Source organism: Camelus bactrianus, chromosome 10 (assembly GCF_048773025.1).
Source record: "Camelus bactrianus isolate YW-2024 breed Bactrian camel chromosome 10, ASM4877302v1, whole genome shotgun sequence".
Classification (NCBI taxonomy): domain Eukaryota; kingdom Metazoa; phylum Chordata; class Mammalia; order Artiodactyla; family Camelidae; genus Camelus; species Camelus bactrianus.
Window position 1 is genome coordinate 5,543,200 of NC_133548.1, and position 23,549 is coordinate 5,566,748.

General features: G+C 55.8%; 1 protein-coding gene across 6 annotated transcripts in view; it reads left to right on the forward strand.

Annotated features, from left to right (window-relative positions):
- PC (pyruvate carboxylase) overlaps positions 1–23,549 on the forward strand; it is a 103,846-nt gene that overhangs the window by 66,667 nt on the left and 13,630 nt on the right. For 4 of the 6 annotated variants that reach the window (XM_074371673.1, XM_074371672.1, XM_074371671.1 and 1 more), the window contains 9 exons: positions 14,688–14,823; positions 14,944–15,128; positions 15,384–15,549; positions 15,676–15,821; positions 15,952–16,069; positions 16,335–16,486; positions 18,018–18,136; positions 20,616–20,778; positions 22,963–23,145. In XM_074371673.1, the coding sequence (XP_074227774.1) occupies positions 14,688–14,823; positions 14,944–15,128; positions 15,384–15,549; positions 15,676–15,821; positions 15,952–16,069; positions 16,335–16,486; positions 18,018–18,136; positions 20,616–20,778; positions 22,963–23,145 (1,368 nt within the window). Of the gene's footprint in view, positions 1–6,728; positions 6,940–14,687; positions 14,824–14,943; positions 15,129–15,383; positions 15,550–15,675; positions 15,822–15,951; positions 16,070–16,334; positions 16,487–18,017; positions 18,137–20,615; positions 20,779–22,962; positions 23,146–23,549 lie in introns of all 6 variants that reach the window. The other 2 variants (XM_074371668.1, XM_074371669.1) reach the window with 1 other exon arrangement.

A 23,549-nucleotide genomic window follows, 5' to 3' on the forward strand; every position in this document is an offset into this window, starting at 1 on the left:
TTACCTCATCCCAGACGAATTGTCAATTGTGGTCTCCTTGCCATTCCTTCAGAGACGTCTCATAATCCAGCCTTTTTGTTTATTTGTTTAACTCTCCCCAGTGTTCCCCTTGGAGCCCCGCCCCTGGAAGCTTTCTGGCCTGTGCTGCTGCCTGGAGCAGCAGTTCCTCCCCCATCCCCTGGGGGTTCCCTGTGCTTCCCTCTGTGCTGACTCCCCAGGTCCCTCAGTCTTGGTTTATTTACGCCCTTGTTTTGTTAGTGCCCCCCCCCCCCCGGAGCTTCCCGGGCAAATGCACACGTGGGTGATAAACTTTCCTAGGCCAGACGTGTCAGAAAGTCTTTATTTTGCTCTCATACTTGACTGATAGTCAAACCGGGTAGAGAATTCTGGGTTGGAGAGCATTTCCCTTAGAAGTGGCTCAGTGTCAGTGTGACTTCTTTCTTTGGGGCTGTAGTGGGCTGAGTGGTGATGTCCAGGTCCTCTTCCCTGGCACCTGTGTCACATCATCAGGGAAAAGGGTCTTTGCAGATGTGACAAAGTTAAGGATCTTCACCTGGGGAAATTATCCCAGGTTGCCCAGGGGGGCCCTAAATGCCATCCCAAGGGTCTGCAGAAGAGAATGCAGGAGATTCGACACACGCTGTGGCTCTAAAAGGGGAAGTGATGACAGAGGCAGAGACCGGAGTGATGTGGCCACAGGCAGAGGCGTTCCAGCAGCACCGGAAGCGGAGGAGACCAGGCAAAACACTCCCCCGCAGCCTCTGGAGGGAGGGTGACCTCCATTTGGCACCTCTGTTTGGCCCAGGGAGACTGATGTGGAGCTTCTGACCTCCAGAGCTGGAAGAGAAGCTACCAAGCTTGGGGTGATTTGTTACGGTAGCCCCAGAAACATACAGGAAGCTCATGGGATCCCCCAGTCTGGTTACCAGGCAAGACAGCACGGTGCTGGGGCCTCAGGGGGCCCTCACGAGCAGAAGCACATCCTTCAGCTCTAGGACAGCTCTGCCCCGCTCCGCCTGGGGCGGGGGCCTCGGCTCCCCGGACTCAGTCTCTTATTTTCTTACCTTTTCTCCTGTTTGCCATCTGTCAGTCTTTTTGTTATGCTTTCTGGGTAATGTCCTCGACTGTCTTCTAATTCTTCTATTTATTATGTTTAAAAATGTCTGTGATGCTATTTTAAATTCCCTGGAGCTCTTTCTCGTTGCCTTTTTAAAATAGCTGCCGCCTCTCAATGCAATAGCTTCTCTTCCTTCTCTGAGATTAATTATGGTTTTTTTGCCCCAAGTATCTGCTCTTTATCTGACTTTCTCCTCAGAGTTCCATGTTTTAATTCCGTTTGTTTTGGTGAATTTTTTCGGCCCTTTCCTCAGACATCTGGCAGTTTTGACTGTCCGTTCATACTGAAGGCCGACACCAAAGCCGATCAGAAAGCCTGGGACAGTGGGGCTTGTGGACCAGGGGTCCTCACCCTTGGAGAGGAGGCTGCAGCCGCCTCTTTCTTCGGGGACCCACGACGTGTCAGTAGCCATGGGATGTCGCTCCTGGGCTGGTGGTTTCTTAGAGAGGCGTCCTTGGGGTGCTCTGGGCCAGGCAGCCTGGGAACCACACTGTGGAAGCTGAGGGCTTTGATGTGCCCTCTGCTGTCTGTACTTCACATGCTCTCTCTGTCTGGTACCTCTCCCCGGGCTGGGCCTCGGGGCCCATGGTGAAGCCTTTCCAGGCACCTAGCCCCTTGTCTTCTGAAAGATGCCAGTGCCTGGTGGTTGGGAGTAGGGCCCTGGATGCTCACAACTGGTTCACCCAGCTCTGACACTTCCTAGCAGCGTGCCCTTGGGCCCGTGACTCTGTCTGTCCTGCAGGAGTATGTTTCCACGGCTCGAGACCTGGGAACACAGGTGAACCATTGCTGGGGTTGCTGCGAGGATGCTGCGAGCGACTGTACCAGAACTGCAGGGCTGAGGGTGTTTGCTATTCCTGTCCTGCTGCTTTGGGGAAGGTTCCCTGGGAGACAGGTCTGGGACTCTCACTCCCTTAGACTGTAACCAGCCTTCTGTTTGCAGCCCCGCCATCTGAGGCACCCCATCCACTAAGTTCTGAACCTTCCAGGAGCCTGCAGCTTGGATTTGCTTGTTCCGTGGCCTCCCCTGTGCGTTCTCCCGGCCTCTCGCTGCCCCTCGCCCACAAGCATCTTCTGGTTTTATGGGCCTCTCATCTGCTGCTGTCCAATTTCCCATTCTTCATCCTTGAGGGTTTGTGCTCTTTAGAAAAAGATCCTTTTACTGATGTTTTAGTGGGATTTCAGAAGGGTGGAAACAAACCCCTGTGTTCAGTCCATACATTTCACCAGACCTAGTTCTTTCCATAAAATGTGAAGCAAATATGTCAATGTAGGGACATCAGTTTATTCTAGGGTCATGAGCCTTAAATTGCTAACTGGATTGTCTATGTTTTTCAAATGTTTCATAGAAAGAAAGCAAGAGAGAGGGTGGGGGAAAGATGAGGGAAGGAAGGAAGGGAAGAAGGAAACAGAGAGAGAAAGAAGGAAGGAAAGAAAAGAAAAGGAAAGAAAGAAAGAAAGAGGGAAAGGAAGGAAGACGGGTCTCTTGGTCGTGGGACCTTAAGCTCATCCTGCCTTTGTCCTCTTCTTACTTAAACGTTCTTAAAGTTCTTGTCCAAACACTGGGGAGCGTGCACCAGAGACCTCATCTCTCACTAACTCACTTTTACCTCAACCCAACCCCCACCCCCAAGCCGCACTGAGGCCACCAGTGAGCCCCCTGCGGCTGAATCCCATGGCTGTGTTTTTATTCCTTATCAGAGCTCTGCTGCCTTAGACCCTGAACATCCCTCGGAACCCTTGCTCTCACGGTGACGCTCCCACAGCCCCGGCTGGTCCCTGGGTGTCCCTCTGCTCACCCTGGTCCTGTCGGGGGTGTTTCCGGCCGTCGCATCCACCCCTCCCACCCTCATCTCCCCCGCAGGACGTGGCTCCCAGATCTCACCCTCCTGCTCAGAGCTCTCCCTGTGTGCCCTCCCCAGAGGGAGAGCTTGCGGTCTGTTCAGGCTCATCAGGCTCAGAACCGCGCTCGCTGGCCTCAGCCTACACCTGTGCTCTGTAACTGGGCGTCACCACCGTTCACCCCTTCCCGTCACACAGGAGCCAAGAGTCACCCTCACCTGTGGCCTCTTTACCCTTCATGGAACGGGTGCTGGAGGCGGTACCTCCTGTGTGTTTAACTCGGTTCTCATTACCTCTCACCTGCGTTAGAACATCTTCCTTGTTTTTCTTCCACTTCCAGTCTTTCCTTCTCAAATTCAACTTCCTCAGGACGGTCAGAGTGCTCCCTCTAAATTGCAAATCCCTCCTCCCCTGCCTGGTTTCTTGGGTCGCATCCCCTGACATGGGTGGTAAGTCCATGCCCCTTGCTGTGCGGGCAAGCTCGGAACCTGGAGCCTAGGTGTCCCCCCTTGGTCCCCTCCTGAGCAGCCTCGCTCCCTGCCTCCGGCCTCAGAGGACGTTTGTCAGGCTGTTTGCTCCTTTGCCTTTGTTCCTGCTGTCTCCACGCCTGAACCGCCTCCCTCATTCCTCCTTGTCCTTTGATTCGTCCTTGGTCCCTGGTGTCTTTCTTCAGGTCTTCCTGCCGACTCTGCCCGCTCACCATGTAGCCACGTGCCGGCGTCGGCACTGTTCACATGCTTGTTTTTGCTGCCACCCACTCGGTCTTCCCTGGCCTGGAGCGCGCACTGATCACAGTCCTAAACAGCTCCATGCTTGGAGCACCCTCGCTGTGGCCGCATCAGGATGAGTCAGTGAGAGAAGGGGACATTTTTAACACCCTGTGCTCTGCAGCCCCTGGTCTCAGGGTCTCTATAGGTTCTGGTCATTTGTGAGGAAACTGGATCTGTTAGTTCCTAGGGCCACTGTAGCCAAGTACCAAAACCAGGATGGCTTACAACAACAGAGACATTGTCTCACAGTCTGGAGACCAGAAGTCCGAAATCAAAGTGTCAGCAGGGCCACGCTCCCTCTGACTGTCCTAGAGAGGAGCCTTCCTTATCTCTTCTAGCTTCTGGTATTTTCCAGCGGTCCTTGGCGTTGCTTGACTTGTAGCTGTATCTCCCCATGTGTCGTTGCTTTGTCTTCCCTCTGTGCGTGCTGGCTCTATGTTCAAGTTTCCCCTTTTTGTAAGGCCACCAAGCATATTGGATTAGGGCCCGCCCTAGTGACCTCATTTTCACTGATTTCCTCTGTGAAGACTCTGTCCATCTAAAGTCACATTCTGAGGTTTTGGGGGTTGGGACTTCCACAGATTTCTTTGGGGAACAAAATTCAGTCCATATACTGGTGTCTCCTACCACCTTGAAAGTGGGGTGACCTGAGTAGCGAGGGGAAGAGGTCCTCGGTGACTCTCTAGTTGGGGTGGACATGCCACAAGGGCACCCGAGAGCTCTCTGGACCACCTGCATGCCGACTGTGCTTTGGAGTCTGTCTCCCTGCAAAGCCTTGTCTGGCCTTGGTTAGAATTGAGCCTTTAGTGCCTGTCACCCAACTCAGCCCTGAAATGCTCCTCAGTCTGGGAGGTATTTTTGCTGACCTTGCCCTCTTGACCTTCCTTGTCACTACTTTGGCCTCTAATCTATGTGTGAGGGACACTTGTGTGTCCCACTAGCTTGTGTGCGCTGCTCCAGGGAGGGGCAGTGCCTTTCTAATCTTTGTCTAGGAGCTCCACGGTGTTTCTGGAGCCACACTACTCTGCAGACTCATGTGGCCTGGAGTACTCATTAATTCATTAATTCATACATCCCCAGACACTTAATTTTGGTGTCAGGCACTGTGCAAAGTGCTAGGGAGACAGTAGGGGACAAAATAGACGAAGAAACCCGTCTCCAAAGTCCTCACAGTGTCTGGTGAGACGGGTCAGCAGATCGTTATAGCATTAAGTACTCCTTCTTGAGAACAGAGGCACGACCTCATGGAGAGCCCCATAAGCAGGGGTGCAGTGGCCTGTGGCAAGGACAATGAATGACAGAGCCGTGCTGAAGACAAATGGCTGCCCGAGGAGGGTATCTGAGCTGGTTGGGGATGTGGGGTGTCCAGGGAGGCCTTCCTGAGTGAGTCCTAAAGGATATAGAGAAATTAGGGTGAGTGGCTTCCCTCTGCAAGCCTCTCACGACGTTCAGGTGCCTGGGCAGGCATGCACAGCTGGGTCACTGGGCAGTAGCGCTCCTTTTGCACCAGGGGGCAGTGTTTGCCCTGAAAGTCTCCCTGCCCTCAACTGAGGCTGGGACAAGACAGCCACTGCTGTGCCAGCTGGCCCCTCCTTGTCCTGTCCCTCCCTGCCACTTCCCTGCAGGCCCTGATCAGCCCTCCCTCCTGTCTTTCTCTGAGCCTCCTCCGTTCCCCAGTCCACAAATCCCCTCGGCCCACGCAGTGCCAGCTGGCCCTGTTGTCACCATTCCACCCTCTCCCCTCCGCCTGCCGCCTTAAACCTAGGGTTGCCAGGGGCGATGTGGAGCCGCACTGGCGCTGGAAGGGCTGGGAACCTCTGCTCAGGGGGGAGCCGCTGCTGCGCTGCCCAGGCCCGTGCTGTTTCCACTCCGCCCCTCTTCCTGCCTTCCGTGTTCTTGCTCTCCTTTCTTCTTCATCTGTCACCATCATTGTTTCTCATGTCCTCCCTTTAGCTCCCCCCACTCTGAAATCTCAGCCTGAGTCTGTCCTCTCTTGGGCGCTTTGATATCAGCCGCTGCAGCCCTGAAAGTCAGGCAGAGTCTTTCCTTTCATCTGTCCCCGTTGGCTGCCAGCCCTGGGGCCCCATCGGACACGTTTAGGACAGCGCAGAGCTGCCTGGAAGGAAGGCTCCCCGAGAGCCGCCCCATCCATCCGAGGCTCACTTCTGCCACAGCGTGGAGTCCTCTGCCAACAACTCCCTTTCCTGTTCTGAGGCCAGCTAGGGGTAGGGGATGGAGCCTCCTGGGGGTGCTCCTGTTGGGGGCAGGTAGTAAGAAGTAGACGTATAGGAGCCTCATTAGTTAATTTGGAGATTTCCAGGGCCAGTTTCTGACCTGTTCTCCCCTCTTCTCACCCTCTCTGGCTGCTCCCCAGCACACATCTGAGATGGATGTGCTGAGGGACTTGGGGCAGTTCAGGCTGTGATGGACCCATTAGCCAGCTGTGCTCGAAGCAGGGTCATGGCTTTCCCTTCCTCTGTGCCTCCTGCCCACAGTTGCCCTCTGAGTGTGCAGGAAGTGCTGTGTGAAGAACAGGGATTTTCAGGGTGGAAGCAATACAGCTCCTCAAAGGAACATTCCAGGACCTGAGGCCTGGCTGCAGCAGCCATTCAGGTGGCCACCTACCCTGATCCCAGCAAGGCTGCTCTGGCTGCTGACAGCACATCCCCCTGAGCCCAGCGGCCATATTGTCTGGACCAAAATTAGGATGGTGATGGTGACAGCGGAATTTTGTGCTGCTCCTGGTTGTAAGAGGCAGCCTGGGAGATGTAGTTTATGCCTGAAGTAGTGGGACTTCTGGTGACATTTTGATGATTTATTGGACACACAGGTGCTGGCACTGTTAGCGTGCTCCCTGGTGGGAGGCGCAGAGCACCACTGCTGGCCCTGCGGAAGTTCAGGCCAGTGACACAGTTTTTATCAGGAGTGGGGTTTGGTTTTTGGTTTCCAAGTGCCTGTCACACTGTGACTCTGATGAAAGCCACAACTTACTCCTCTAGGTGGGTGAGGACTCCCAAGCTCTAATGGGTCAGAGCTCCTGCTCCGGAGGGAGGCATGCAGATTGGCCTGACCTGGCCCAGCTGAGCGACCTTGAGTGCGATTTAATCCCATGATGCCTGGTTCCTTCTGTAAAAGGGAGTAATAAGCAGTCGTGAGGATTCCCTGAGATAGTCGATGCGGAGCCCAGTGCCTGGGAAAGACAAGAAACTGGTAGGTGTGCTGGTCCCTGCTGTGTCCTGTCCCCACCTGCTGGCACCAGCCTGGCGCGGAGGTGGCGAGCGCTGGATGTTGTAGAAGCCCCCGGGGCAGGGCAGGTCACCATGTGAGACCTTCCCCTGCCTCACGCTCCAGGTTGTTGTCGGTACCCTCCTGATTCATGTCACCACTCCCTTCTGGAAGGAGAACACGAGCTTGTCCATCAAGTGTCGGGGGAGGGGTGCACGCAGGGAACTGAAGCTGGAGGAGAAGTAGACACTGTCTGGGGAGTCATGCTGAGAGGCAGCGAGGGAGAAAGCAGGTGCTCCGGCTCCCCCCCCCCCCCCGCCTCACTGTGCCTCCGTCATGCTGGCAAGGCGTTGCTTACACGTCCCAAGTGAGAGTGAAAGCCGTCTGACTCCCTGCCTCTAACGCACAACCCGAGGCCAAGGAAAGGGATCTGTCATCTGGCATTTGCAAAAATAGCAAACGGGCCTCTCCCGGCCTGTCGGCTCTCTGGAGAGGAAGCCGGGGAAGGGATCTTCGGGCCATGTGGTTGCTTTTCTCTGGCCCATCCTTCCCCCATCTCTGAGGTCAGAAAAGGAGATTTTCACTCATGTGTCGTCACCAGCACCGAACGAGGCAACATGGTGTCCCTGAGGCAGGTGACCAGAGGCCCACTGCGCCCTGGCCGCCTCCAAGGGGCCCCTCCGCCTGGGGAGACCCAGCCAGTGAGGGGGTCCTGCCTGCAGAGCAGCCTCCCTGGCTGAAGGCTGGTGGCTCCCGGGGGAGGCTTTGCCGATGCAACAGAACAGGAGGGCTTCCCAGCGTGTCGGGTTTGGTTAACAAGGTCCTCGGAGTTTTTAAGGAAGATTCTCAGCCAAACTGTCAACAGCCTTGACTTCTGGGTTATCATCCACTGACCAAAAATCCAAAAAGCGGGGCATAGTATGGCCCCAGGTAGGAGCCTGGCTCTGCCCACACTGCTCTCCTGTAATGGTCACCATCGCCTGGGCTCTGCCCTGGTGTGAGGGTGACCAGGGCGCCGCAGGGAACAGAGCTCGAGGGAAGGCGGGTGCTCTGGAAGGTGCCACTATGAGGAGAGGCTGGTTACTTCAAGGTGCGAAAGCTTGGTCTCAGGGCGGGGGCAGGGGGTCCTATTTAACGCCAGAGGCAGCCCCTCTAGGAGGGTTGCAGGAAGGGAGTTTGTTTTCCTGAGGCCTTCCCACCGCTCACACCTCGCGCCCTGGGTTTCTGCCCGTGGGTCTCACCAGGTGCCTTCAATTGCATGGCTTCCTGCCTCCGCCACCCCAAGAGGGAATCTGCCCACTCAGCTCCTCCCTTTGGCCCTCACACTCACCCAGAGTGAACACCTCACACACACAACAACAAGGGTCCTGCTTCCCGGAAGGGAGGGCTCTGGGAGGGGGCCCCCATCTGTCCTGCAGGTTTTCTCCCAGCTGAGGTTGATTCTGGAAAGGCCTTAGGAGGCACCAGGCAGCTGAACCCCCTGAGTTTCAGGTCTGGGAGGGAAGTGGGATTTGACAGGGAAAAGGCTGGGTCCTGGGTTAACCAAGTTCTGAGAAGGGTGGAGATGTCCCAGTAACGCGGTGGTACTTTTACTCTCTGTTGTGTCCTCGGACCTGGCTTTGGGGGAGGAGGGTGGGGGTCACCCTTCTGACCAGCCTCTCCAGAGCCCACTCTGCCAGCTGGCTGACGTTTCTGTGCCTTTAACCTCCAGTGACTGTAGGAAGTCAGCTGTCCCTCTCCCGGCTGGTGTCCTGCCTCAGAACACCTCCTTTACCATCTTTCTGGGTCCCCAGGGAAGGGGGAGCAGGCTTTGGGCTGTGAATCTCCTGCTGCCTGCATGACCCAACCTCCCTGCCTCCCCTGCTCTCCCAGGCCTCTGGGCCCGCACAGGGGCGCCCCCCCAACCCCCATTTCAGCCTGCAGCCACCCCAGCCTCCAGCAGTCTGGGGCCAGAGACTTTGTATCCTGGGGCCAGTGACCTCAAGCAGAGCAGGCGGCTGCCCACAGCCTCCCTGGGGCAGAAGCAGCTCTGGGCCCCTGGCTGGTGCGGGGTGAGTGCTCAGGGGCTCCCTTTCGGGTGAGGGTCTTCCCGCCTGAGCAAGCCGTCTGCTCTCCACGTGTGCGTGTGCCAACGCTTATCCAGCAAGAGCCACCTGGTAGGTGGCCACGTTGCTGGTTTGGGTGGCAATGACAGCTGCACTGGTGTGGGCACCAGAGCCGGGGGTAGTGCGTGGCTGTGGGGAGGCGGGGGTCCTTCTCATGCCCTGAGCTCGCCTGGGAGGAAAGGCCAGTGAGAAGACAGTGACAGCAGCCCACATTCACCGCCCCAGGCATGGTGCGCAGGGCTCCTGCTCAGTGATCCCCAGAACTACCCGCCGAGGTTGGGGGTGGTGTTACCTCCTTGAACAGAGGCCTCACGGGCAGGTGGAACAGGGCAGACCTAGGTCTGATGACTCTGAGTTCATGCTGGGCTGCCAGTGGGGGGACACGGCTGCCCTCTGCCCCACTTTCCCCACTGCTCTGACTTCAGCAAAGGGCTGTGACCCTTCCTCTTCTGTAAACATCTGCCCACCCACTCCTGCACCCCAGGGTCTGCTCAGGTCTCAAGTCCAGGCCAGCGTTTGCTTCCCTCTGCCCAGGATATGGGGCTCCGGGGCATTCAGAGGCCCCCCAGTGCCCAGACTCTGGGTTCTTGGTTTGTAGATTGGGACGCCAAGGAATCCCTTGCTGTCGAGAGGTGTCTGAGGGTCAAATGCAAAAATGGGTGTGGCTCTCTAAGGCTGGGCAGCGGATAATTCAGATTCCCTTGTTTCCTGACTGAGCTGGGGAGGCACTTGGTACCCCACACTGGGAGCATAACCTCCAGGGATCTGTTTCTTTATCTGGAAAAGGGATTGGGGAGTGTGTATGGTGGGGCTGGGGACAGAAATGATCTCTTTACCCACAAGACACTACATTAGTGCCTAAGGGTCCGAGGAGTAAACTGGCCGTGGTGGGAGAAAAGATCAGGCCTCTCTGGAAATAGATGCAACATCCCTGGAGGATGGAGAGCCTTGGTGCCGGTGGCACAGCTGTGAGGCTGCTGGCCTGTCGACAAGTGAGGAAGACCTGTGGCCGGCTCACCTGTGGCAACAGGCGAGGAAGGAGCGGTGGCCCTACTGTGTGTCAGGAGGTGGGTCCCGGCCTCCTGGAAGCCCAGCCCCACTAGAAGCAGGTTGTTTTACAGGATATAAGCCGACTCACCTCCTAGGGGGAAACCATTCAGGGACTCCCCTTGGCTTTTCTCTGCAAAGGTCTTCCTATTTCCTCTGTATATTTCCTTCATTTTGTTTTCTAATGGTACATAATAATCCCCAATGGAGAAAATACAGAACATACAGAGAAACAGAAAGAAGGACGGGGAGGGTATAGCTCAGTGGTAGAGTGCATCCTTAGCATGCATGAGGTCTTGGGTTCAATCCCCAGTACCTCTGTTTAAAAAAAACAAAAAACAAAAAATGACACCTTGCCAGTTCTAGAACAGTGACAAGCTGAGTTCCTGCCGGTTGTTTTCCTTGCCTTAAAAAAACAAACAAAAAAAACTTCATGAGATCTTATTATTTAGGTTTTTTTTAAAAAAAAAAAGCATATTATATCATAAGCATTTCCCATGTCATCAAAACTGCAGCCATTTTTAATGGTCATATAGTGTCTATTGACGCCCTAGTGTTGGATATGTAAGTGGCTTCCAGTCATTTGTTATTGTAAATAATGCTGATTTGAACATCTTTCTGCTTCCATCTTGGTTCCCATTTTAGAATATTTCCTTGGGTTGGATTCCTAGATTGGTAATGACCTGGCCAAGGGACATAAATATTTTAAAGACTCTTGATAGGTTTTGCAAACTGCTTTCCAGAGAGCTGCCCTGATAATCCAGACGCACCTGCGGGCCTGCCTCCCGTCAGCCTTAGCAGCATTAAATCTGATTGTTCACGACTCTGTTGCTAATTTTCCAGGCAAAAGCAGTGCCTCCCTGTTCTGTCTGGAATGTGGTGAACTCTGGTTAGCAGTCACGAGCCGCTTGCATCTCCTGTTCTGTTGCTGCGTTTGCCCTGCAGGACACTGCCTTTTCTTGACTTGACCCTATGTGGTAGTCGGGGCTCTTTCTACTCAACCTCATCCTGGCTGGACATCCTGCCTGCAGCCCCGCAGGCATTTGGTGCCCAGGACGAGGGTAAGATTTGCATCCCAGGTCTGCTCTCTGGTGTGTGCCATTGACTGCCAGGGCCTGCCTGCTCCCAGCTGCTCTGCCAGGAACACGTTTCCCTCCCGATGGGCAGGCTACTGAAGCTGGAAGCTGTGCTGAGGCTCAGGCGCTGCTGGTAGACCTGTGAGGGGGAGATAACAGAATAACATCTAAAGTTCACTGCCTTTCAGAAAGGTGTGAAAGTCAAATGTGTCCACTCAGAGGCCCAGCTGAGACTTTGGCACCTACGGGAGCAGGTCTTGGTGGAGGGATCTGCATCTCCATCCGGGCAGCTGGAGACGATTTCTTTCACTCTAGATTCACAGAGAGGTTGCAAAAGTGGCATAAAGCGCTCTCACACCCCTTCCCCAAATTTCCCACGTACTATTGACCACGTTTGCTTCATTATTCTCCTATTTGCCCCTGAACCGTTGAGTGTAAGTTGCAGACATGATGCCCTTAAACCCCTAAACATTTAAGTGGTTTTTTTTCCCCTAAGAATGAGGATATGTATTCTCTAACGTAGCCACACGTGACGGTTGGGATGGGAAATTGACATAATACTCGTTTCTAATCTTCAGGCCTTATTTACATTTTGTCAGCTGTCCCCCTCATGTCCTTTGTCGCCGCAGGAATCCAGGATCACGTGTGCATCTTGTTCGGTCTCTCTAATCTCCTCTAACCTGGGCGTTCTTTAGGCTTTGTCTCTCACGACCTTTGACACGTGTGAAGGGTATAGGCCAGCTGCTTGTGGAACGTCTCTCAGTTTGGGTTTGTCTCCTGATTAGACTCAGGCCTCATGTCTGTGGCAGGAACATCCCCAGGCCCTTCTTGGCTGCCCGCCAAGAGGGGCTTTCGTGTCGGTGCTGTTAATCTGAGTCTCATATTGGGGTATCTGCCAGGTTTGTCCACTCTGGATTAATGAGGAAGGACAGTGTCCTCCATTTTAGAAGATGAGCCCAGCCCCTACATTCGCGCTGCTGGATTTGACCAGGGCGCCCGCCTCCCACCCTCATCTCTGCCCCCAGCAGCTCTGAACTCCCTAGAGCTCTCTTCTGCCCCGACGACCCGGGGCTTCCTGGCTTCCCTCCCTCAGTCTCCTTTGCCGCTCCTCCTCCTCCTCATCCAGACTCAGCTCTGGTGGGCCCGCAGCCCCTCTCTAGGCTGTCCTCCCCAGTGGATTGACCCCAGGCCCCTGGCTTCCAACACCATCCATCTGCCAACAGCGCCCGGTTTCCTGCCGGCTCGGACCTCTTCTGTGGCTCCGTCCCTACTCCCTATCTGGTCCCTCCTGTGATGGGGGAGGTCAAGTCCACCCACCCTTCCTGGGTTTCTTCTTTTCCCTCATCCTCCACGATGGGTGTTACCGAGTCTTGCCTGTTGTAACCCCAAATGTCTCCCCAGCCATCCCCCCGTCCCCCACCACTCCCACCCTAGTCACAGCACTGGGTCTCTTTTCTCAGCTCCCACACAGCCCCAAACCTGCACCCTCTTAACATCCCTACTGCTGCCAACCCAGATGTCTTTTCCAAACACGCAGCAGGTCATGCCCCTCCACCCCCACACTGTAAGGCCCAGAGGCCCTGCCTATCCCACCTTCAGACCTACTTCACCATGCGGGGTCCCTGTGCCCAGCTGTCAGACCAATATTTCTTGGAAACATCCAGCTCCTCCTTCCCTCAGGTCCTTGGCCTTCGCTGTTACTCTCCTCCGGGTGCGTTCCCTGCGGATCAGATCTGTGAGTGGCCACAGCTTCTCTCCGATTAGGTTCCCGCATCTGTGCCCTCCTGAGAGAGGCCTGCTTAATATCTGGCCCCACCCTGGTTATTCACAAAATGTTACTTGTTTTCTTGCCGTTGAGGCACTCCTCATGATTGGAAAGGACCTTATTTCTGTCTGGTTTTTCCCTTTTCTCCTTCCCCAGCTCTGCCTCCTGAGAGAGCCTTGTCCTCGCCTCGCCTGGCACTGTGCCGGTGGGCTGCCCTCTCTCCCCTGGTCTGAGGGCTTCCCTCTTCTCTTTCTTCTGTTTCTTTCCTTATTGCTTTTCTTCTCTTTTCTTTCTATTTGGTCTTTATTTCCCCTTCTCCATCTTGTTGGCTGTAATGTGACACTGAGGGTTTTGCAGTATCTTTTATTTATTGAATATATTTTTACGTTCCTTACTTAAAACAAAATGGTTGAGTCAAGTGTTTAAACTTTACTAAGAAATAGATCACGTGGTTAGCTAGATCAAGGCACCGGAGCAGGGGTAAAGGACCAAATGCTGATTTGGGCTCTGCTGTCACAGCTGTGTGATTTTGAATACATCTTTTGAAACTTGTCTGGGCTTTGGTTTTCACCATTTGTAAAATGAGGGGGTGGTTGACCTCTGAAGATGTTCTACATTCTGGGATGTAAGTTGCCCTCGGTTGGTTTGAAAAAAAATTCTTTTTAATTGTGATAAGGTATATAGAACAGAATTTGCCATCTTAACTAATTCTAAGTGTATAGTTAGTTCACTAGCATTAAGTATGTTATGTTACGTTATGTTACGTTACGTTACGTTACATTACGTTATGTTATGTTACGTTACGTTACGTTACGTTACGTTACGTTATGTTATGTTATGTTATGTTATGTTATGTTATGTTTGTGGTTCATGGAGTTACTAGGACTGAACCCAGGGCCTGGTGCATGCTAAGTACACGCTCTACCACTGAGCTAGACCCCTGACCTCCCAAGTACATTCACATTGTTGTGCCACCATCACTACTGGCCATTTCCAGAACTTTCTCATCTTGCAAAACTGAAACTCTGTGCCCTTTAAACACTAACTCCCCATTCTCCAACCCCCAACCCCTGGCACCCACCATCCTACCATCTTGTCTCTATGAATTTGCTGACTCTGGGAATCCCATCTAAGGGGAGTCATGCAGTATTTGTCTTTTTGTGACTGGCCAGTTTCGCTTGCCCTCAGCTGATTTTCATGATGAATTTATTTAGTAGCCTTGTGGAAAGGAAGGTTTCTGTTGTTTGAAGAAATCTGCATTTTAACCGAGCGAGCACACTGATGTGGGTTTACTCCTGAAGAGAGCCACTGTTACCCTCACTCCCAAGCCAGACAGAACCCTGAGAGGGACTCAGGGGTCAGTGTGCTGCACAAAGTTTCTGAAGCCTGGGGCTGCCTGGACTGCTGTGCCTGGCAGAGGGGACACTGACGATACACACTGTGGTCACGCAGGGCCTCCAGCTGGCCTCTGAGATTACTTCAAAAGCTTGAGGTGTTGAACTTTAGAAATCATAGTATTAGATAGGGTATTAGGGTAAGCTTGGGGTGCTGTTTGGGTTTAAATTTGCTCCCCTCCTGACATCCAGGCACCCCTGCAGGGAATGTTGGGCTCGGCTAGGAATGGAGGCCGATGGTGACTCTGGCTTCTATGAGGGGCCCCCGTGGGGCTGGGGTGGGACCCTTACTCTTCCTGGGGACCGTCCGTATTAAGGCTGCTCTAACCTGCTCTTCCCTCCCCAGATGCTGACGTTTCAAACTATCCGTGGGGGCCTGAGGCTCCTGGGTATCCGCCGAACCTCCACTGCTCCCGCTGCCTCCCCAAATGCCCGGCGCCTGGAGTACAAGCCCATCAGGAAGGTCATGGTGGCCAACAGAGGTGAGCGCAGTGGGAGGGCCCGGCATCCAGCCCCTTCCCTGGCTCTCTGCCCCCGTTTCTCATTCTCCTAGGACCCAGGAATCTAACTTCTTGTCCTGTGGCCTCACCCCTGCCCCCCAGGCGAGATCGCCATCCGCGTGTTCCGGGCCTGCACGGAGCTGGGCATCCGCACTGTGGCTGTTTACTCAGAGCAGGACACCGGCCAGATGCACCGGCAGAAAGCTGATGAAGCCTATCTCATTGGCCGCGGCCTCGCCCCGGTACAGGCCTATCTGCACATCCCAGACATCATCAAGGTGGCCAAGGTGAGCTGGGCCAGGCAGGGCTGGGCAGGGGCCCCTTGAGGGCCAGGACTGGGTTCTGTGGATTCCCTGTGCTATGCCTGGCCCCATGCCAACCGGCAGTGAGTCTCTGTGAACGGGTGAATGAATGAATGAGTGAAAGGGTGAATGAATGAATGGAGTAAGTGAGGTGGGCCAGGCTCGTGGGCTACAGGGTTTGGTGGGGTCCGTGTGAAGGGTTTGAGGACTTCTCCACTCTCCTGATCCCCGCACCCCCAGGAAAACAATGTGGACGCTGTGCACCCTGGCTACGGGTTCCTGTCCGAGCGAGCGGACTTTGCCCAAGCCTGCCAGGATGCTGGGGTCCGGTTCATTGGCCCGAGCCCTGAGGTGGTCCGCAAGATGGGAGATAAGGTGGAGGCCCGGGCCATCGCCATCACCGCAGGTGAGTCTGGTGGACAAGCTGTGAGGGTCCACGCAGCTCCTGAGAGGGGCCGTCTGGGCAGGGGCTGGAGGGTTTTGGCAAGATTTCCACCTGTTGCAGAGGCCTGACGTGTCAGTCTCCCTACAGGGGTCCCTGTGGTCCCCGGCACTGACGCCCCCATCACTTCCCTGCACGAGGCCCACGAGTTCTCCAACACCTACGGCTTCCCCATTATCTTCAAGGCCGCCTATGGGGGCGGGGGGCGTGGCATGCGGGTCGTGCACAGCTACGAGGTGAGCAGGAGCCAGAGCCGGGCTGGGAGGCCACCTGCAGAGGGGCCATGGGTGCCGAGCGCGGGCGGGGGCCATGCCGAGGGTGCGACAGAGCTGTGGAGGCCACTGTCTCCTTGGCCTGCCCTCCCAGGAGCTGGAGGAGAACTACACCCGGGCCTACTCAGAGGCCCTGGCCGCCTTCGGGAACGGGGCACTGTTCGTGGAGAAGTTCATTGAGAAGCCGCGCCACATCGAGGTGCAGATCCTGGGTGAGTGGGGTCCTTCCCGAGCGGCCCCGAGCTTTCTGGGCTTTGGGACAGCTCCAGGAGCCCTCCCCAGGAAGGCCCGCCCCAGGAAGGTGGGCTGCAGGGACCCAGCTCGGGGGCCGGAGGCCTCAACTGGATGGGTTTCTGTCCTGGCTGACCCCCGCTGGGAGGGTGCCAACGGCCACACAGGTTGTGCTGGGGGTTGTCGGGCATCTGGGAGGTGATTAGAGCCCAGGAGAAGCTGAGCCCAGTTCACCTCGCACCCCAGGGGACCAGTACGGGAATGTTCTGCACCTGTACGAGCGAGACTGCTCCATCCAGCGGCGGCACCAAAAAGTAGTGGAGATCGCCCCCGCTGCGCACCTGGACCCCCAGCTTCGGACCCGCCTCACCAGTGACTCTGTCAAACTTGCAAAGCAGGTGAAGGGCAGGGGCTCTCGGGGACAGAGTTTGAAAGCCAAGGGCCTGGGCTTCTCTCCACATGGAGACAAGGAGCCTGTTCCCACAGGCATAAGTCTCACAGTCAGTGGTCACTGGGGTCCAGGTGTGGCCAGCCTGCTGTGGAGCAGGGAGGCCCAGGGTGGCCGGCTCCCAAGGGAAGGAAGAAGGATGCTCCTGGAGGACTGAGGGCTGACACGGGGCCCTCAGGATCCCTGCTGTGCAGGCGCAGAGGTGCTGGGCCAAGGCCAAGCCTGGAGACCAGGAAAGGGTGTGGGGAGAGGCCGCTGGCCCCTCCTTAGCACCCTCTGCACAACTTGAACCTCTGGAACAAAGGGAATGAGATTCAGTCAGTTCTGTCAAGATTAAGGGACAATATTAAGGCTTTCTTCCTCACTTGTTCTTGACTGTCCCCTACATCATATTCATTGCAGCCCACGTGCCCCTAAGGTCCTCTTTCTGCCTGTCTCTGCTCTGCTGGGGCGTGGAGTGACCTACCCCCCCAGGCCTGGCCCGGGACAGTGCCTGCCGTAACCAGGCTGTAGCAGGGGTCCTGCTCTCTGTTCTTCTGGGGTCCTCCTGGCCCCACCCCAACTCAGAGGCCAGGCATCCTGCCCCCCTGCCCCTCTGCCTCTGCCTCCCCATCCCAGGGCCCTGAGTGAGGATCTTTTCAGATCTGCTCTCCCCAGCAGCCAGGCAGGCCCCTGGGCCCGCTCTCCTTCCAAGCTGAGCTCCCTCAGGCTCTCAGACCACCAGGGCACACTGAGCACAGATGATCTGTAACCTCCCCCAAACTGAAAGCCAGGGCTTTCAGTTGGCGCTTGGCCGTGAGGCCACGTGAGGCGATGCTACAGCTGACGTGAGGCATTGACTGGGGTCTGATTATGGTTGAGATTTTGGTTACTTCATGTGAGGCACAGTCTTACCTTGAGTTTGGTCTTATTCATTGGCTTACACCGTGTCTCATTCCAGAACAGATGTGAGGGAGCCTGGAGTAGTCTAGTTTGTGGTTTTGGTACAACCAGAATGAAGTTAGAATTAGTGTTGGATCTTGAGTTAGAGTCATCACCTGTGGGCTCCTCTCAATGGCATCTCTTTGGGTAGTGCCCAGAGGCGATGACAGAGTAAAGTAGGGGCAACTTACTGAGACTCTCTAAGAGTAAGATAAGAAGGGTCCAGGAGAGGGTGTGTGTGGGTGGGGCCTGAGCCTGAAAGCCGAGGAGTGGCTGGGGAGAGGGTGCCGAGTCTGAGTCTGGGGCAGACTGGAGCTCTGCTGGTGTCTCATGCCAGACACAAGCTGGGTGCGGCCCCCCTGAGGCCCCCAGTGGAGGCCTGGGGGAGACGCCCAGGTAGGGGCCCAGCCTCCCTGGGGGGCAGGGCTGGTAGGCTGACTGCCATCCACTGGGGCAGGGTTTGCCGCAGCCAGTTCTTTGATGGAATCAACCTGGTGGGTGAGACTGAATCCCTGTGGGGTCCCCATCACTGCGCCCATGCTTACGCAGCCGCCCTGCAGGTGGGCTACGAGAACGCAGGCACGGTGGAGTTCCTGGTGGACAAGCATGGCAAGCACTACTTCATCGAGGTCAACTCGCGCCTGCAGGTGGAGCACACCGTCACCGAGGAGATCACTGAGTGAGCACGGGGCTCGGCCGGGGTCGGTCCAGCGATGCAGAGGGCGGCCTCTGGGACCAGCAGCTGCAGACAGAGGGGAGCAGTGCCAGGAAGGGGCATCTCCCACATTCTGTGTAAAATCCAAATCATGGCTTTTAGGAAGCAGGTGGCCAGGAGCTTGGCTCACTGTCCAGTGGTAGAGAGCAGTTAGGGACCCGTGGACTTACTTTTTACAAAAGTTATTATAAAAGCATTAGATGGCTATTGTAAGAACTAGTACAAAGGAACAAATAAAAATGATTCAGAGCCCCTTCCCTCAGAACCAGGATGCCAAGGAGGTTCCCGGCGTGCTGTGCTGTGTGCTGCGTATCACGAGCTCACTGGAGGAGGGGACCAATCATCTCTATTTTTCAGATGAGGAAACTGAGGCCCAGAGAGGTTAAGGGAGCTGCCCAAGGTCACACAGCTGGTCATCTCCAACCCCGTGCTATATCGCCTTTGCCCATGCTAAAGCTTTTGGTTTCTTTCCATCTCTATTTACTTTACTATGTAAACAGTTTGACGCAATTGAGATGTTTGGTACAGAAATTTTATTCTACTTTTTAAATTTAAAATTTGTCAAAGGCACTCCCAGAGGCCATTATTATTTCTAAATACTTGTGGCTGCACGCTAGTCCATCATCTGTATATTTTCTTTTTTTTTTTTAAAGAATGTTATCTGTTACTGTCCATCATTTCTTGTTGCTCACAGTAGAACATTTTTCTTTTCTTTCTTTCTTTATCTATTAATTTATTTTAATGAAGGGACTGGGGATTGTACCCAGGACCTCGTGCATGCTAAGCATGCTCTCTACCACTGAGCTATTCCACCGCCCCCCCTTATCTGTATATTTTATAACTTATCTACATAGTCCTCTATTATTAGACATTTAGGTTGTTTTTACTTCTGTGATTATTAAAGGAGTGTTGGTTAACATCTTTGGGCCTAAATCTTTGCCCACCTCTCTGAAGAGCTCTGAGGACAGACACCTTTTAGTAGGGATTACCTGAGCAATGGATAAGTAACATCTCACTTAAATGGCTTTTTAGATTCCTTGTACCAGTTTGTTCTCCCACAAACATCGTGTATAGACATTAAAAAAAAATGCCCATTTTATTAACAGTTAAAATGGCCTTTTATTGTTTCAAGATACATACTTTGAGCCATTTAAGCATTATGCCCCAGCTTTGGGCTAGTCCATCTCACCACGGAACTTTCTTGACAGTTCTGTCCCCGACCCTCAACCCCACCTGAGACTGAGGATGCTGCTGGCGCTCCTGCCTTTGCTGGCAGGTGCACGGAAGCCCCCAGAGTCCTTGCTGTCTCTTAAAGACTGAGCCGAGGCACATGCTCTAGCCTCATACTCTGGCCCCGTGAGACCTTCCCCATCGTGCTGCTGTAAAATTGCCATCAGTCTTGAGCCTACCCTGAGCCTGTTCTACTAGGGATAGAAATCTTTGCTTGCTTAAGAGCGGAGGTTTTGTGTCAGGCGGACACAGAATGGGGGCAGATTCCTCCCAGGGCACTAGCTGCGTGGAGCTTGGGGGTGCTGCAGCATCTCTGACCCCCGGGCTCCTCCTCTGATGGGAACGACAGTGTCTCTCAGAGCATCGTTGTGGAGATAAAGCTTGGGAAGAGCACAGCCATGGTCCATGGCGAGTAGACGTAGTGATACATGGTAATCATCATCACTACTATGAACTGGTTTAGCAGGAAATACAAAACACTGAGGAAAATCTGCTAGTTTCCAGGCTGTCCTTACCACAAGCCTCAGTGACCATAAATTTAAAACCTTAAGTTTCTTTTAACAGCTGTTCCACTTGGATTTGTTGCTGTCCGTAGGAGCATGGCAGTCAGCGAGGCTGAGCTTAGAAAACCAGGCACATTTGGAAAGCTTTGTACTCTTAAGAGTTTCTCCCGGGCGGGGGAGTGGGGGTGTCTTGGGCACAAGCCCAGCTGCAACACAGGCCCTGGGAAGGCGGCATCCTGACCACAGTGGCGCCCACCTGTTTGGACCCTCCAACAGCTGCAGCCCCATTTCAATGAGCCCAGCTTTCACCACAACCCTGTTCTTTTGCAAATTGACCCCCCTACTCCACCAGCACCACACAGGGGAGCAAATACTGCTCTAAGAATGAGGGTCTGAGGCTTTAAACCCAGGCTTGATGGTTTGGGTGAGGCAGGCGGACAGAGAGACCCCAGGGAAGAAGTGGGGCAAAGGTGGGGAGGAAGAGTTGGTGGTTGGTGCAAGACAGCTGCAGCCATCTCAGCCACCCTCCTCCAGCCGCCGCGTTCTCCTCATTCCGGCCGGAGGAGCAGGGTTCTCGGCCCCGGTGGGTGCAGAGCAGGGGCCACCAGTCTGGTTGGGAGGAGGCTGGTGAGGGTCAGCTGGGGTGGTGGGGTCAGGGCTCTCCCCGCCCATCCCCTGCCTCACGCTCTCCCCACTCCCCACACCTGCAGTGTGGACCTGGTCCACGCCCAGATCCACGTGGCTGAAGGCCGGAGCCTCCCTGACCTGGGCCTGCGGCAGGAGAACATCCGCATCAACGGCTGTGCTATCCAGTGCCGGGTCACCACTGAGGACCCCGCGCGCAGCTTCCAGCCAGACACCGGCCGCATCGAGGTAGGCTGCCACCAGCCTCAGTCTGTGTGAAGACACTCCTGGGCCAGACTGCTGCTCCAGGGAGCACAGGGGGGCCTAGGGGCCCGGCATTGAAGCAGACCTCCCACCTGAGCTGATCAGAAGCTGCCTCAGAGTACATGGGAGCCAGGCACTGTCCTGGAGTGAGGGGAGAGCATTCCAGCACAGGCTGGAAAGCCAGCTAGTGAATCACATGGACAGGGAGCAGACCAGCTGGGTGGGGCCGAGTGCAGGGTCCTCAGAAATGAAGCCCAGGCCCTTGGCTCTGTCTTCTCACAAGAACCCAAAGCTCTGCTGCCCACTGAGCAATGCTGCTGACCTCTATCCTGCCTTCAGTCTAAGGAGGGGAGGGTGGCTGTCCAGGCAGAACCCGGGTGCAGCAAAGGACACCAGATGTCCCAGTGGAGAGGGCAGGCTGGGCCAACGGACCCATTGGGGATGAATGAGAGAGTTAGGGAGATGGTGGGGGGGCAGGGAGGAGGCCGAGAGACAGGCTCAGGCTGTGGGGCTGAGAGAGGGCCAGGGCGGCTCCCCTGCACACCAGGACCTGCACCTCCTCCAGGGCACGTCTTTCCCCCCTCTGTCCCTGTGGCCTCCCCTCCGCACCCCAGCCTCTGGGCCCGTCTGGGCTGCTGGCGTGCCTGCTCCCTGGCCCTCTGTCTCACACCCCTGATAATACCTGCCGGTCCCACGACAGCAGTGCTGCCACCGGCTCTGCTGGTTTACGGCCTCCCCATCTGGTCTGAGCCTCCGTGGAAGCAGGACGAGGCGGAGCTCAGGTCCTGCTTGGGCGTCCAGGGAGATTCTGAGACAGAGACGGAGCTTCTGAGACCAGTGCCGTGGGGAGGGCTGGGAGCCAAGGGGAGCTCTCTGGAGTCTGAAGGTCGCATAGAGCTGGTTGGCTTGAGACAGAGCTGCCTCCGTTTCTGGAAGGATCCAAGTCCACAGGTGGGGGCCAGCCCAAGGCCAGAGTGCTGTCCAGTGGGTGGCCCCCCACTTCTCTGCCCTCGGCCAGGAAAGGGCGGCCCCGCCACTCAGCGCTGCCCACCACCTCCACTTCCAGGGCCTGGCTCCTCCAAGCCTGGTTTACCACAGAGTATTTTTAGCTGACAGTTCCTGCTCACAGCTGAGTGTTCGCCCTTAAATATTTTATTAAGTTCCTTTTTATCGAACACAGGCCCGTGTCCCTTAGACACGGAAACATGGTGCAGTGGGTATCCCAAGTCCCCCGGCCCCCCCCTCCCACTCCCCGGCTCCCTGACCTGTGCCTTCCCCAGGTGCAGGCTCTCCCTGCAGGGCTCACCCCTGCTCCCATCACGGTCTGAACATCTGCCCCCACCTGGGGCCCCTCCCTGTCTCCATGAGTCGCCTCTCTGACCTGTCACTCTCTGCTTCCTTCCCCATGTGGGCTCCCCGCCTCTCCCTGCGTCTGGCCCTCCTCTCCCTCTTCCTACTGTTTCTCACCTGCTTGCCTGCCTGCTCCTTCCTCTTTGCCTGTCTCCCTCTTCTTCCCCTTTGGAAGGAGGGGAAGGTGGGGGGTGACCGAGGCCTTCCCCGTCACTGCATATGTTCAACAAAGACCCCTTGGCCTGCCTCTCCCTGCCTTGCTCCTGTCCTGCAGTGTCCTTGTCGCCAGCCTGTGTGTTTCCTTGTTTGTTTGTCTGCCCCATCGCTTAGCAGGCTGGGAGCCCCTGTGAGCAGGGACTCAGTTTTAGCTGCTCTGTCCCCAGGGCCTGGCATGAGGTGGGCACACGTGCTGTGGAATGAAGGAGTGAACAAATGAATGAATCTGAAAGGCAAGACGGTTAGTCAGGCAGGAAAGCAGCGGGTAGGTGGGCTCCGGCCCGCCTGTCCAGGCCCCTCTGTGCCCTGTGGGCCCTGCGTCAGCCTGAGTGCTGGGCACAGAGCCCTGGTGCTGGCAGGGCATGCTCTCCCCATCCCCTCCTCTCAGGGTGGGGGAGTGGCACATAGAGAAGGTGGCACACCCCTGGGTTTGCTGCAGAAATTAAGCAGAACTTCACAGGCCAGAGTTGGGGTCCCCTGTGGACACCTGTGCATGGCCCTCAGCAGCCTGCCGGCGGCCTGCACTCATCCAGCCTGGGCTGGGGCAATGGCTCAGCTCCGGCTTCCACCCCAGGTCCTGATTCTGCTCACCTTCCCCCGCAGGTGTTCCGGAGCGGAGAGGGCATGGGCATCCGCCTGGACAACGCTTCCGCCTTCCAAGGAGCCGTCATCTCCCCCCACTACGACTCCCTGCTGGTCAAAGTCATTGCCCACGGCAAAGACCACCCCACGGCCGCCACCAAGATGAGCAGAGCCCTTGCCGAGTTCCGAGTCCGAGGCGTGAAGGTGAGAGGCTGCAGGCCCCAGATGTCCATTGGCCTCTTGGTTGGTCCTGTCCTGTGTCTGTAACTGGAGATGAAATCACAGCCACACGCTGTCCTGTTGCTGTGCTGCCCGTGTATCCTGGGTGTTCCCTGGGCAGCCACTGCCGTCAGACACCCTGCAAGGCAGGAAGAGCAGGAGGACCAGGCTCTGCCTTCGGGGACCACCCTGCCCAGCCCACGGTGCCAGGTGGCCTCCTCCTCTTCTGAGAGTCCCAAAGGATGCTCTCCGCTCGAGGAGGACGCCGTCCCCTGCCCACCACATATGGAGGGAGCTGCATGGCTGGTAGCCCCCCACACCGCCTTCTCCTTCCCAGCTGCTTCTGGCCCAGCCTGTGTCTAGGGTCTGGCGTGTGGGCAGCGCTGTCC